This window comes from Helicoverpa armigera, chromosome 26 (assembly GCF_030705265.1).
Source record: "Helicoverpa armigera isolate CAAS_96S chromosome 26, ASM3070526v1, whole genome shotgun sequence".
Taxonomy (NCBI): Eukaryota; Metazoa; Arthropoda; class Insecta; order Lepidoptera; family Noctuidae; genus Helicoverpa; species Helicoverpa armigera.
In genome coordinates, this window is record NC_087145.1 from 4,102,839 (window position 1) to 4,115,515 (window position 12,677).

Genomic DNA, 12,677 nt, shown 5'->3' on the forward strand with positions numbered 1-12,677 from the left:
CGCATGTTCAACATAAGCGCCTGATAGAAACAAATAGCAAAGTTGTAGTTAGGCTACAATCAACTAGTAATGCCAATTTTACTGTCGTAAGTACAGTAAAAAGTAGGTGTTATTAGTAATTCACGTGGACCTACCTGTGTATGTAGGCAAAGGTTTATTTGAATTAATTAAGGAGCAATAAATCAAACACTGATTAAGCAATGGGAAGCAAAATTACCTAAAAAATGGTGTTGAAATCAATCGCATCCCATTTCAGTATTGTTTATGCAAAACTTCCTATATTAACGATGCAGTTGTTTTTATGGGAATACATTAGTAATGTTAATATTTTTAGAACACTGATGTATGTATATGTAAGCAAGTATGTGAAAAAATTGTTAGGTATGTGTATCGTAAAAATATTTGAGGGACTTAAATTAATGAAAATAAACTTTAATAAATAAGCTTACATAATGTAATCAGGCATAAATTATTATAATTAGGTGGGTTCCCGAAACGTTTCGCACTCTTAAAATAATTCCTACAATAAAGTGTCTGTTTCGAACTCGCACTTAGCTCGTTTAACACCTTTGATACCATCTTCAATCTGTTGTAAAGTTTTATCTTTGGTTTCTGGTACAACAAAGTATAATAAAACCAGACAACCACAGACACTGAACCCATAAACACCATAAGTACCCCCAACACCAATAGAATCAATCAAAAGAGGAGTTAACTTTAAAGTCAGAGTATATAAAAGTGTAAAAACAACTCCAGATATGCACGAACCAGTACCTTTGTATTCCAAAGGAAAGACTTCCCCAATCAAAGCAAAGGATACAGGTATAAGACTAACATTTACTACAAAATTTTGTAAAATTATCAATGAAGGAGTCAACCAAAATAAATTCGTGCCAATACCAAATGATTTCAATATCATTAACAAGCAAATTAATAACATTAAAGAAACAGTGAACGAACCAAAAGTAAATAAAATGGCGCGTCTTTTAAAACAGCTAATTATAAAACAAGAAGAAGCGAGAGCAACTATTGTCAAACAATCAGCTCCTAAAGTACAATAAACTGCTAAAGTTTTGTCGCCAATCAATTCTACCATAATTTGAATAACGTAAACTACAAAATAATATCTCCCGCATAAATCTAAAAGTAATGTTAGAAGAGAGACAATAACCAAAGGTTTTATAAACTCCTTTCTGAATAAGAATTTGTAATGTTTCTCCGAGTGCCCGGGTTTGACCGTTTCCATTTGCGATAACTGTAAATGATGAAGTTCTCTTAAGTTCGTTGGGCCATTCAGCCATATGAATGATTCTTCACATTCCTCGAAACGGCCTTTCATTGCCAGGAACGATGGGCTTTCTGGCCAAAAAAATGTCAAGATGACAGCAACAGTAGGTGGTATTATGGCAAAAGTTGCTATTTGGCGCCAATCCCAATACAAGGACATGGAATGGCAGATCAGTGTACCTACTGCTATAGAAACCTTTTTTAAAGTCAGGAAGTAACCCCTCCTCTTGGAGTCAACGTATTCACAGATGATCATGCTGTTGATGTAAATTCCGCCAATAGCGAGGCCTTGGACGATTCTCGCAGCATAGAGGAGTGGAATGCTATTGGCTAGCGGGAAGATCATCCAGCCAATGAGGAGTAAGAGATTACAGCTGATATGCACGATCTTTCTGCCGAATGTTTGTAGGATTGGTGACAATATGAAGAATCCGAACAAGCCTGCAAACCCATTACTTGCAGCTGAAAATTATGAAACCAATTATTACAAATTATTTAGAGGACACGTAACTTTGAAGTAATTAACAAACAACTTTAATAAGAATTAAACTAAATAAATAATTACCACTTAAGGTCAAGACTATAGAAGCTTACCAATCCAGGAAGCTTGTTCAGAAGATGCCTTTATATCAGTGCCATTAGATGAGACCAGGGCAGGAGATAAAACTGAAGGGTAGGCCAGCATGATGCCCACGCTGGCAGAGTAGAACAAACCGGTGGTCAGGATGAAAGCCTGGAATAAAATAATTTACCTAATGTTAAATAATTACAGCGCATCCTATGACAATTCTGTAGAAAATGCTGGATGAGTTTGTGGTGCATATGCTTTTGCCGATAACATTACAGAGATACACAGTTGACCACGAAAATGTTACCTTTGTTGACGGTGCAGGCAAGTGATATATATCTTGTTGCGTGATCAGGATTTCGTAATAAAAGGAGTACAAACCTGTCTCCAGAAATAAAGATCTCCACCACACATTTTATAATTTTTAGAATCTGAGATATTACTGACATTCATAAGAAACACTTATAACCAACTATTGTGACTACGATACTCCATGGATTAATATGATGTAGTTTTTCAGGGGAGCCAAGTGTTTGAAACGAGTTGGTAATTCATACTGATTTAATTTCGCGCCAGTTTTCCAGCCGATCGAATCGCCAAACCGTGACTGTAAATTATACCGCATAGTATGAATGAATTATTAGAATAAGAATCTTTGATTACAGAGACACGGTATTACAGAGGGAGGAGGGAGGATTGGGAGGGTGTCGGTCCTGCGTCTGATCTCTTTCCGGTCGTGTCGGATTGCCGTCCCATCGGGCCATGAGCGAAGGAATAGCGAGTGCACCTGCGTCTACGCGAATGCTCGTGCACTATAATATGTCTTGCGCAGTTGGCTGATCTCCTTAAATGAGAACAGCCGCCGTGGCCGAAATCGCCCGTGGACGCCATTATTACAGAGGGTCAGCTAGGTTACATTATGTACCTAAAGCATATCTGACCTCTCAATCTTTATTCATTTGATTAGTCACTCGGACATATTAATTTAACATAGCATTTTGACCATATAAAAGTGTAATTTTTGTATATAAAAAATTCTGAAACCGTATAAAAACGCTGTAATAAAGGCATTTCTAAAATGACTAAGACCACTAAGAAAAATACAAAGAGTAAAAAAGAAATTAACGAATCTGATAAAAAAACCTAAAAGAATAACGTTACCACCTCTATGGTTTCTGTTCTATACTTTGGCATTCAATTTTTGCCTGCCTTCAACAGCCTGCCACCGACTTACCTCATGGGCCTTCCTCATGAAGTTTTATTTCTCAAAGCAATTAGCAATATCAATCTTGTTTGAGGATCATCGTTTTGACTAACATGACAAGCAAACAAGTTCTTATATGTATTTTTAATATCATAATTTTGAATTCGCGCCACAAGCCTTCACAACGCGTGTTAGTTTGGACGTTATTCAAAAGCTGCGCACGCGACAGTAACATGGCTGAGAACAACACCATTGAAAACATTACCAGTTACAACACCAGTGCGAATATATCGACTACCACAGATTATTCTCTCCATCCGGCCCTAGAAATTTTTAACTGGATTCTATTCGTGTTGACTCTTGCTGTGTTCTTATACGGAGTCATATCCTGGTGTGTTGTTAAAAAGTTCCGAAATTTCAGAAACTATGTGCTTCTAAGTGCAATTCTAGCGAATGTTCTGCGATTTTTAGTGACAGTGATAAGTTATGTTTTAAGCCCAGAGACTTTGAAGCATCCATTAGTGCGACTTGTGTATATTTCTGTATTCTTATACTGTTTACTAACATACAACTATTGGCTACTCGTTTTATGCTACATTTTTTATGCAGACTTTGTCAAAGTTTTTCAACGCGATGTTCGCAGGAAATACTTGAAAAGCAGTTTCTTTGCATGGGTTTTACCTTTGATATCGGTTCTGATATATTTCTTGACGTTTTTGTTCTATTACGTCACGAGATCAAAGGGAAAAATTACTCGTCGGCATTTTGTTGTCGGTATGCTAATGATGTTAATGCCTATAGCGATTAATTTTGTGATTTACATACTAGTTTTGTGTTCTTTATTCCGTACCAGTAAAGTTGGTGGGTCTACGTCAAGTAACAAAAGTGGTCGCTTCTATATATCTCTGATAATATTCATACTTAGCAACGCAGTATTAGTTTTTACTGGAATATTACAAGTTTTTCAAATGCCGCAGCTAGTCATGGACATCCTAGGAGATCTGGCCGAATACATAAATATAATTGCGTTGGATATATATTTACCTGTAGTTAAAACCAACAGGAATATGTGGCGTGAATTTTTCGATAAGAAATCTAAGCAGAAAGCTCTGGAAATGAAGTAGTTAGTAAGCATTAATCACAATTTAATAATACCGATTAATGTTGGTGATTCAAAATCTCTAACATTTTCCTTAAAAAAATATAACATTGTTCAATAAAAACAGATTTGTAACCTCGCCTCAGTTTTTTTTAACCAACCTAAAATATAAGCCCGCATTAAAAATTCGCTACTTTAGAGTTTCTTATAAGTTTTGAAAATATCTGTTTACATTAATAAATTGTACATAAACAGGTTTGATTGATTTTAATTAAACTGTATAGGCATACAGGTAGAAGTTAATTTATGTGAGAAACTAGTTTTGCACGTTGGATCATCTCTATTACGTCGATTTGGAATGCAGATACCTCGATTGCTAGACTCACGTCGCGGCTTATATCAGAAAGCTAACATAAGTACAATAGCCTTATCAAAAGTCTACTACCTCCAATCAGAACCATTTCGATAAGGTATTGATTAGTATGTACGAATGAATGACCAGAATCTATTTATAATCTCATTAGTATTTCTGACTCTGTTGTTGATGATAGCTTTCGATCTGTCGGTGTCAAAATTTTGGTAAACCGAGCTTTTTGAAAAGGCAAAAAAGTGAAAATGACTATATCTATAAGAACAGTTGTAGGACATAACAGAGATGACAATACTTCTACTTCGATAGCTGACCAAAATTTTGAAGATATCGTAGATGGAGAATCATTCATCTGGTACGCAGTCACGGTATTCGTTGTGCTAGTTATTTCCACAATAACTTTCATATACGGACTCGTTTCGTGGAAAGTCATCAGGAAATTTCGTAACATCAAGAACTATGTGTATCTAAGTGCAGTTTTAGTGAACATTTTGCGTTTATTAGTTACATTCGTGTACTTCATAATGCTAAACTTGAATCCGGACTTTTATGTACAGCACCTCCCTTTTGTACTTTGTTTTTTATATTCCTTTCTATATTTAACATTGGCGTACAACCACTGGTTGTTGATAATGTGTTATATATTCTACGTTGATGTTGTAAAAGTTTTTCAAAAAGAAATCAGAAGAAAGTATCTTAAAAGCTGTCTGTTTGGTTGGGTGTTGCCTTGTATAATGTTGTTAGTCATAACTTTGTTGGTAGCGCAGTTCATTTCGGGAGGAAGTGACAGTCTCGCATTATTGAGACTGTCCATATGGCTTTTGCATACATGCACCTATGTACCAATGATTTTTAACTTGGTGATATTCATTAAAGTATTATGGGCCTTGTTTTTTATCAAAGATTCAAGCGGTAGCGTGGTGACTAAGAAAGAGATGTGGATGGAAAGATTTCGTCGCCTAAGTACAGCATGGGCAATGTTTGTATTGACTAACACTGTTCTACTGACATATTTGATTTGGGAGTTTTTTAATTTCTCACTAATGTCGGGCGTTATAGCTGTAATATTGCAAATAGTTGCGTTAGCTATCTTTGTGCCCGTCGTGAAGAGTAATCGAGAATTGTGGCGAGAATATTTTCAGAATCGGTCTGGTAGAACTCTTTCGTAACTATTCAACAATGCTTGTTACTATATGTATTGTAAGTTAGGTTTAAATGTATAGGAATGTGTTATAGATCATGTGTAATAGAGACCGGTATTTGTATGTGCAAAAATGTTTCAAATTGATTCGCGAACATTTTAGAAATGTGCGCACACAATGTTTTACTGTTTGCTAGACGCTACGCGTCTTTTTATTAGTTTACTTTAAAACGTCTGTTTGGTTTGCAATGACCTCATTAAACCATTACGTAATTATTTTTGGAAATATTTTTGAGACAACAGATTTGGATTCACTGGTATCGCTGCCTCATCATTATGATTGATAATTTCTTCTGTACTTCAAGGACCACTCTGTGAATAGATAGAATCAACGTTATCAGAGATCGGTATACTAGCTCCATTAGGAAGGGTATTGATAAGGTAATCGTATCGTGTATCAAATGGCTTAAATCTGTCCATGATCTGCACTAATCCCATTAGTTTGTTTCCGACTATTGACGAAAGCTTTCGTAAAACATCAAATATTAGAATCTATGTTTATCAAAATAATGTCGCTTTTCGTTGTAATTTTATAACTCAAGAACGGGATCACCAATCTAAACCAACTGTTTAGGCTCTGTTCGGACTATTGATATAGATGATTCATGTGAAGTTTGCACAAAACGAGTGATAATGTTTTTAAATGAAAGTGATAATGTCAGACAGAGTGAACCTTCAACCAAATACTCAGATGAATGGTTAGTCTGGCACGTGGTTGGAGTTGGTGTCGTGTTAACTATGTGCATATTAACTTTCACATACGGACTCATTTCGTGGAAAATCATCAGAAAGTTTCGCAACTTCAAAAACTATATGTACTTAAATGCTGTTTTAGTGAACATTTTGCGTTTGTTATTAGTTGCGTTCGTGTACATGGTAATGCTTTATTTTAATGTGGACTTTGATTCACAGAACGTTGTTTTCCAATTAATGGTTTTCTTTACCTTTATTTATTTAACAATGTCGTATAACCACTGGTTATTGATAATGAGTTACATTTTCTACGTTGATGTTGTAAAAGTTTTCCAAAAAGATATAAAAAGAAAGTATCTTAAAAGCTGGTTATTTGGATGGGTACTGCCTTTTGTAATATTGATAGTTTTAGCATTGTTATTTTCAGTAAACAGAAATGACGATGATGGATATGACCAGTTAGTATTAAAAATCATATTCGTTTGGCTTTTGGCTACTTGCAACCTTGTCCCTATTTTTGTTAACTTGATAATTTTTTTCAAAGTATTATGGGCCTTGTTTCTCTTCAAAGATACAAATGGTAGCGTGATGACTAAGAAAGAAAGATGTGTGGAAAATTGTCGTCGTTTGAGTATGGTTATATCGGGTTTTGCATTGTCAAGCGCAGTAATGCTAACTTCTTTGATTTGGCAGCTTTTTAACTTTGTAAGATTATGGCGCGCTTTATCGTTGGGCTTAGAAATAGTTGCGTTGGTGGTATATGTGCCTCTAGTTAAGTCTAATCGAGAATTGTGGCGAGAATATTTGGAGATTCGGTCTAGAAGAGTTATTTAGTCATTTTGGTATGTATCACAGTAAAGGTTTTTAAACTTTCACAATTATAAATCATCGGGACTTATAAAGGTATTCGTATCTTTGTAGTTATATAATAATCGCGATAATGATCCAAAAAAAATTAAATATACCAATATATAGTAGATATCACACTATCTACAAACTCCTTTGTAATGCTTATTGTAATAACTATTATCTTATAAATAAGATATTTCAATAGGTTTTTTTCAGTGCACCTGATAGCTTTCTATCTAAGTTGTAAGTAAACAAATATTTATATTAAATACTTCTTTTAAAAAAAAGTAATTATTATGTGAGTGTAAAGTAAATGAATGCCGTGAATTATTGTAAATACGCTATTCATAGATATGTCTAAAATATTTTTCTACCTAAGTGTTTCTGTATATTTTTTTTTTGGTAAAAAAGTGATTTCAGATCTCAATTGTTTTATTTACCCTCAAGTTCTTTGGTTTTTGAAAAAAATATATATCTACGCGACATCGTAGTAACCCTTTATTAAATCTTAACACCATACATTGTGGTTAAAAAGTTCCACGTTTTCTTATTTTCACAAGTAAACATATACATATAGGAAAAATATGACGTAGGTATTAGATCATGAATAATTTCATGAAAGCCATTTCCTGCGGCTTCACCCGCATCCCATGACTCATTGCGTTTCATTACCCGGAAAGAGTGTTTATGTACCGTTACAGCAGTTAAATAATTTTTGAAATCAGTTCAGAAGTTCCGGGGCCAAACGAACAAACAAAAACATGTTTTCTCTTTATCATAAATGTGTTTATAGATAGTACAGATCACAATTAATTAATCATCGGATTATCCTATCATACGTTGTTTAAAAAATATTTTCATATACGTATCTACATGGATGACTTCATAGCAGGATAAGGTGTATTGACGAAGATAAAGTGCTAGCATCACGGTGACATTTGGAAAGATGCAAATAGCACGGATTACCTTCGTTAGAATGGCTAAAAATATTCCTCTTTATTATAATATTTCTTCTCTATTATTATTCTTCCTCTTTATTAATATGAAGATTACAGAAGGATAATACAGATAGTATGGATTACTAGATAGTCATTACGCTTTATTTTTATCTCACTAATGTATTACAAATGCCTAAGTTTGAGGATATAATATGAAAGTGGGTATGTATGTATGTACGTTTGGTAAGATTACTTGAACTGCCTCGTTGGTCTTGATGTCACAAGCGCGGCTGCTGAGCACTAGGTCTCAGGTTCGATTCCCGGGTCGGGCTGAAATCGCTTTGTGGGTTTTAGAACCTTTCTCAAAGCAGCTTGGAAGTTGTTTGACCGTACATCCAAGAGCACGTATATGTCGGTCCTGCAACTGATCTCTCTCCGGTCGTGTCGGACTGCTGTCCCACCTGGCTATGATAGTGAAGGAATAGTGAGTGCACCTGTGTCCAGGGTCTCCGCAAATGCTTGTGCTCTATAATATTACCTATGCAGTTGGCTAATCTCCTTACATGAGATCAGTTGTCGTAGCCGATAATCGACTAGGAGGACTAATCATAAAACATTACAAAGTCAATTGTGTCTCGCGTATCTGCTCTCCGACATATAACCGATTAATCAATGTACGGGAAGTAATTCCCTCGCGATGCGGCTAAAACCGCGGCTAGAAGCTAGTATGTATGACGGTGTTATCAAAGGTCTACTACCTCTAATCAGAACTATATCGATAAGGTATTGATTAGTATGTACGAGTAAATTACCGGAATCGAGTTATATGAATCTCATTATTTTTCTGACTCTGTTGATGATAGCTTTCGGTTCATTTCTTTCGGTTTCGAAATTCTGGTGAAAAATCTCCGTATTCAATAACATAGAAAGACAGTGAAGTGAAAATGGCAATATCTATAAGAAAAGTGGTTGGACATAACAGAGTTTTAGACCAATACTTCGAGGGACTGATAGATGGAGAATCATTCATCTGGTACGCAGTCACGTTGTTCGTTGTGTTAGTTATTTCCACAATCACGTTCATATACGGATTGATTTCGTGGAAAATCATCAGGAAATTTCGTAACATCAAGAACTATGTGTATCTAAGTGCAGTTTTAGTGAACATTTTGCGTTTATTAGTCACATTCGTGTACATGATAATACTGAGGTTGGATCCAGACTTTTATATGGAGCACCTCCCTTTCGTACTTTGTTATTTATATTCCTTTCTATATTTAACATTGGCGTACAACCACTGGTTGTTGATAATGTGTTATTTATTCTACGTTGATGTTGTAAAAGTTTTCCAAAAAGAAATCAGCAGAAAGTATCTTAAAAGCTGTCTGTTTGGATGGGTGTTGCCTTGTGTAATGTTGTTAGTTATAACATTGTTGGTAGCGCAGATCATTTCAGGAAGAAGTGACAGTCCCGCATTATTGATACTATCCATGTGGCTTATGCGTACGTGCACCTATGTACCAATGATTTTAAACTTGGTGCTTTTTGTTAAAGTATTATGGGCGTTGTTTCTTATTAAAGATACAAGCGGCAGTGTGATGACTAAGAAAAAGAGGCGGATGGCAAGATGTCGACGCTTATGTACAGCATCGGCAATGTTTGTGTTAACAAACTCTGTAGTACTAACATTTCTGATTTGGGATTTATTTGATTTCTCTCTAATAACGCGTGTTATAACATTAATATTGCAAATAGTTGCGTTAGCTGTCTTTGTGCCTATAGTGAAGAGTAATCGAACATTGTGGCGAGAATATTTCCAGAATCGGTCTAGTCGAACTTTTTCGTAACTATTCAAAAACGCTTATTACTAGAAGTAAATAGATTGTAAGCTATGTTGCAGAGTTATTTGTATCGTAGGTACCTATTTAGTGTAGTGAGTAATACAAAAATGTCGCAATTACGACCCAATTGTTTATAAATAAACATTGTCCACAAACTACATTGTAATGCTTATTGTTATGATAGTTATCTTATAAACAAGGTATTTCAAGTCAGTTTTCAGCGATGATTGTCTCTTATCTAAGTTTTAGGCATAAAAATTCATATTAGGTAATTTTATTAAAAACTGAATAACTTACATGTAAAGTTAATAAATGCCTAGCATTATTGTGAATGTGTTATTTATATGTATACAATAATTTTATACCTAAGTGTTTCGGTAAAACAATTTTTGGTAAAAAGTGATTTCAAATCTCAATTGTTTTATTTACCTGTGAGTTCATTGGTTATCTATTTATAAGTATGAAAAAAAGCTATACCTAAGCACTATATAATTTTACTATACTATATGTATATGTATATAAGAAAGCCGTGTTAGTTTTACTTCTTATAACTTAAAAATAACTGCACCGTTTAAGCTAAAAATGAGAGTAGAGGTAGCTCAGACCCCGGAAATGGACATTAATTTTCGTCACCATCCGGATACGGGAAGCTGTTACCTCCGGACTGAAGGGAAACCGCAGATGAAAGCTAGTATTGGTATATATACCATATCACAACTAATTCTTATTGGAAAAGGCTCGGGAGATAATGAAGTAATTAATAATTGCAAGCATTATACCATTCTTTAGAAATAATTCTCATATACGTATGTGGACGACTTCATAACAGGATAAGGTATATCGACGAAGTTAAAGTGCTAGTGACGACGAGAAAGATGCATACAGCACGGATTAACTACGTTAGAATTCCTACAACTTCCTCTTTATAAAGTATAAAGATTTACGTTATTTGGGTATGTTTGTCAACTCATACAGCTTAGTACTTGTATCAGAATAAATGAATAAGATACGGACAACTTTAAAATTATGTGCGGAAATTAGCTCCCTCGCAATGCGGCTGAAACCGCAGGTATGAGATAGTATATATGACGGCGTTATCAAAAGTCTACTACCTCCAATCAGAACTATTTCGATAAGGTATCGATTGTATGTACGAGTAAATGTCCGAAACCAATTTTAATCTCATTAGTTTACCTGAGTCTGTTGATGGAAGCTTTCGATCTATATTTTTCGGTTCCCATATTTTGGAAATGGCAATATCTATAACGAAAGTTATTGGACATAACAGAGATTTGGCCCAATACTTCGAGGAACTCGTAGATGGAGAATGGTACGCAGTCACTGTATTTGTTGGGCTAGTTATTTCTACAGTAACTTTCGTATACGGACTGATTTCGTGGATAGTCATCAGAAAATTTCGTAACATCAAGAACTATGTGTACCTCAGTGCAGTTTTAGTGAACATTTTGCGTTTATTATTCACATTCGTGTTCATAATAATAATTAAGTTGGATCCGGACTTTTATATGGAGCACCTCTCTTTCGTAATTTGTTTTTTATATTCCTATCTGTATTTAACATTGGCGTACAACCACTGGCTGCTGATAATGTGTTATATATTCTATGTTGATGTTGTAAAAGTTTTCAAAAAAGAAATCAGTAGAAAGTATCTTAAAAGCTGTCTGTTTGGATGGGTGTTGCCTTGTATAAAGTTGTTAGTCGTAACATTGTTTGTAGCGCAGATCATTTCAGCAAGAAATGACAGTAACGCATTATTGTTACAATTCATGTGGCTTATACGTACATGCGCCTATGTACCAATGATTTTAAACTTGGTGCTTTTCGTTAAAGTATTATGGGCCTTGTTTTTTATTAAAGATACGACCAGTGGCGTGGTAACTAAGAAAGCAAGACGGATGGAAAGATGTCGCCGCTTATGTACAGCATCAGCAATGTTTGTATTAACTAACGCTTTACTTCTAACAGTTCTGCTTTGGGAATTATTTAATTTATCTTTTAAAACGCGAATGATAACGTTAATGTTGCAAATAGTTGCGCTAGCTTTCTTTGTTCCCATTGTCAAGAGTAATCGAAAACTGTGGCGAGAATATTTCCAGAATCAGTCTAGTAGAAGTTTTTCGTAACTATTTAACAACGCTTCTTAAGTTCTTACTGTAAGTTAATAGATTGTAAGTTGGTTTAGAATGTGTAGGGATGTGTAATAAAGATAGGTATTTTTATGTGTGTATCTTTCAAATGTCCAGCAAGGCAAAATTTGTTTTGATGTTATTATTGTTCTCTAATTAATTTAGAACATAAAAGGTACATATATAATATACCCTTATAAATAACACCTTGGAAAAGAAGAATAAAGACTAAATTAGATAAGTTTAGGAAAGAATTAGGTCAGCTACTAGAAATCGCAGAAAATTATACCCTAATGAAATTCCTTTAGGATAAAACGCAATTTGTAATTCGTTGTTAATAAAATAATATGGAACTTCAAATTGTATTTATTTACCCGAATTTAGAAAATGATGTTAGGTTAGGGCAAAGTTAGATCGAAAACCATGAGTTCTTAAAAGGCAGAAGTTTCATTTATAACTGTTAAGAGCTGAAAACTGCCT

The 12,677-nt window shown here is 34.7% G+C and overlaps 1 protein-coding gene across 1 annotated transcript; it reads right to left on the reverse strand.

Annotated features, from left to right (window-relative positions):
* Window positions 1-520: 520 nt before the first annotated feature.
* LOC110372397 (facilitated trehalose transporter Tret1) lies at window positions 521-2,269 on the reverse strand. Its single transcript, XM_064041881.1, has 3 exons — window positions 2,237-2,269; window positions 1,882-2,020; window positions 521-1,749 (listed from the first exon to the last, which is right to left on the reverse strand). Exons 1-3 carry the CDS (start codon window positions 2,267-2,269, stop codon window positions 521-523), a joined length of 1,401 nt encoding a protein of 466 aa, XP_063897951.1.
* Window positions 2,270-12,677: the final 10,408 nt, after the last annotated feature.

Coding starts and splice junctions, on each gene's coding strand:
- LOC110372397 (XM_064041881.1), bottom strand. CDS start 2,269: ATGTGTGGTGGAGATCTTTATTTCTGGAGACAG. Junction 2,021..2,236: donor ATCTTTATTTCTGGAGACAG/GTTTGTACTCCT, acceptor ATTTTATTCCAG/GCTTTCATCCTGACCACCGG. Junction 1,750..1,881: donor TGAACAAGCTTCCTGGATTG/GTAAGCTTCTAT, acceptor CATAATTTTCAG/CTGCAAGTAATGGGTTTGCA.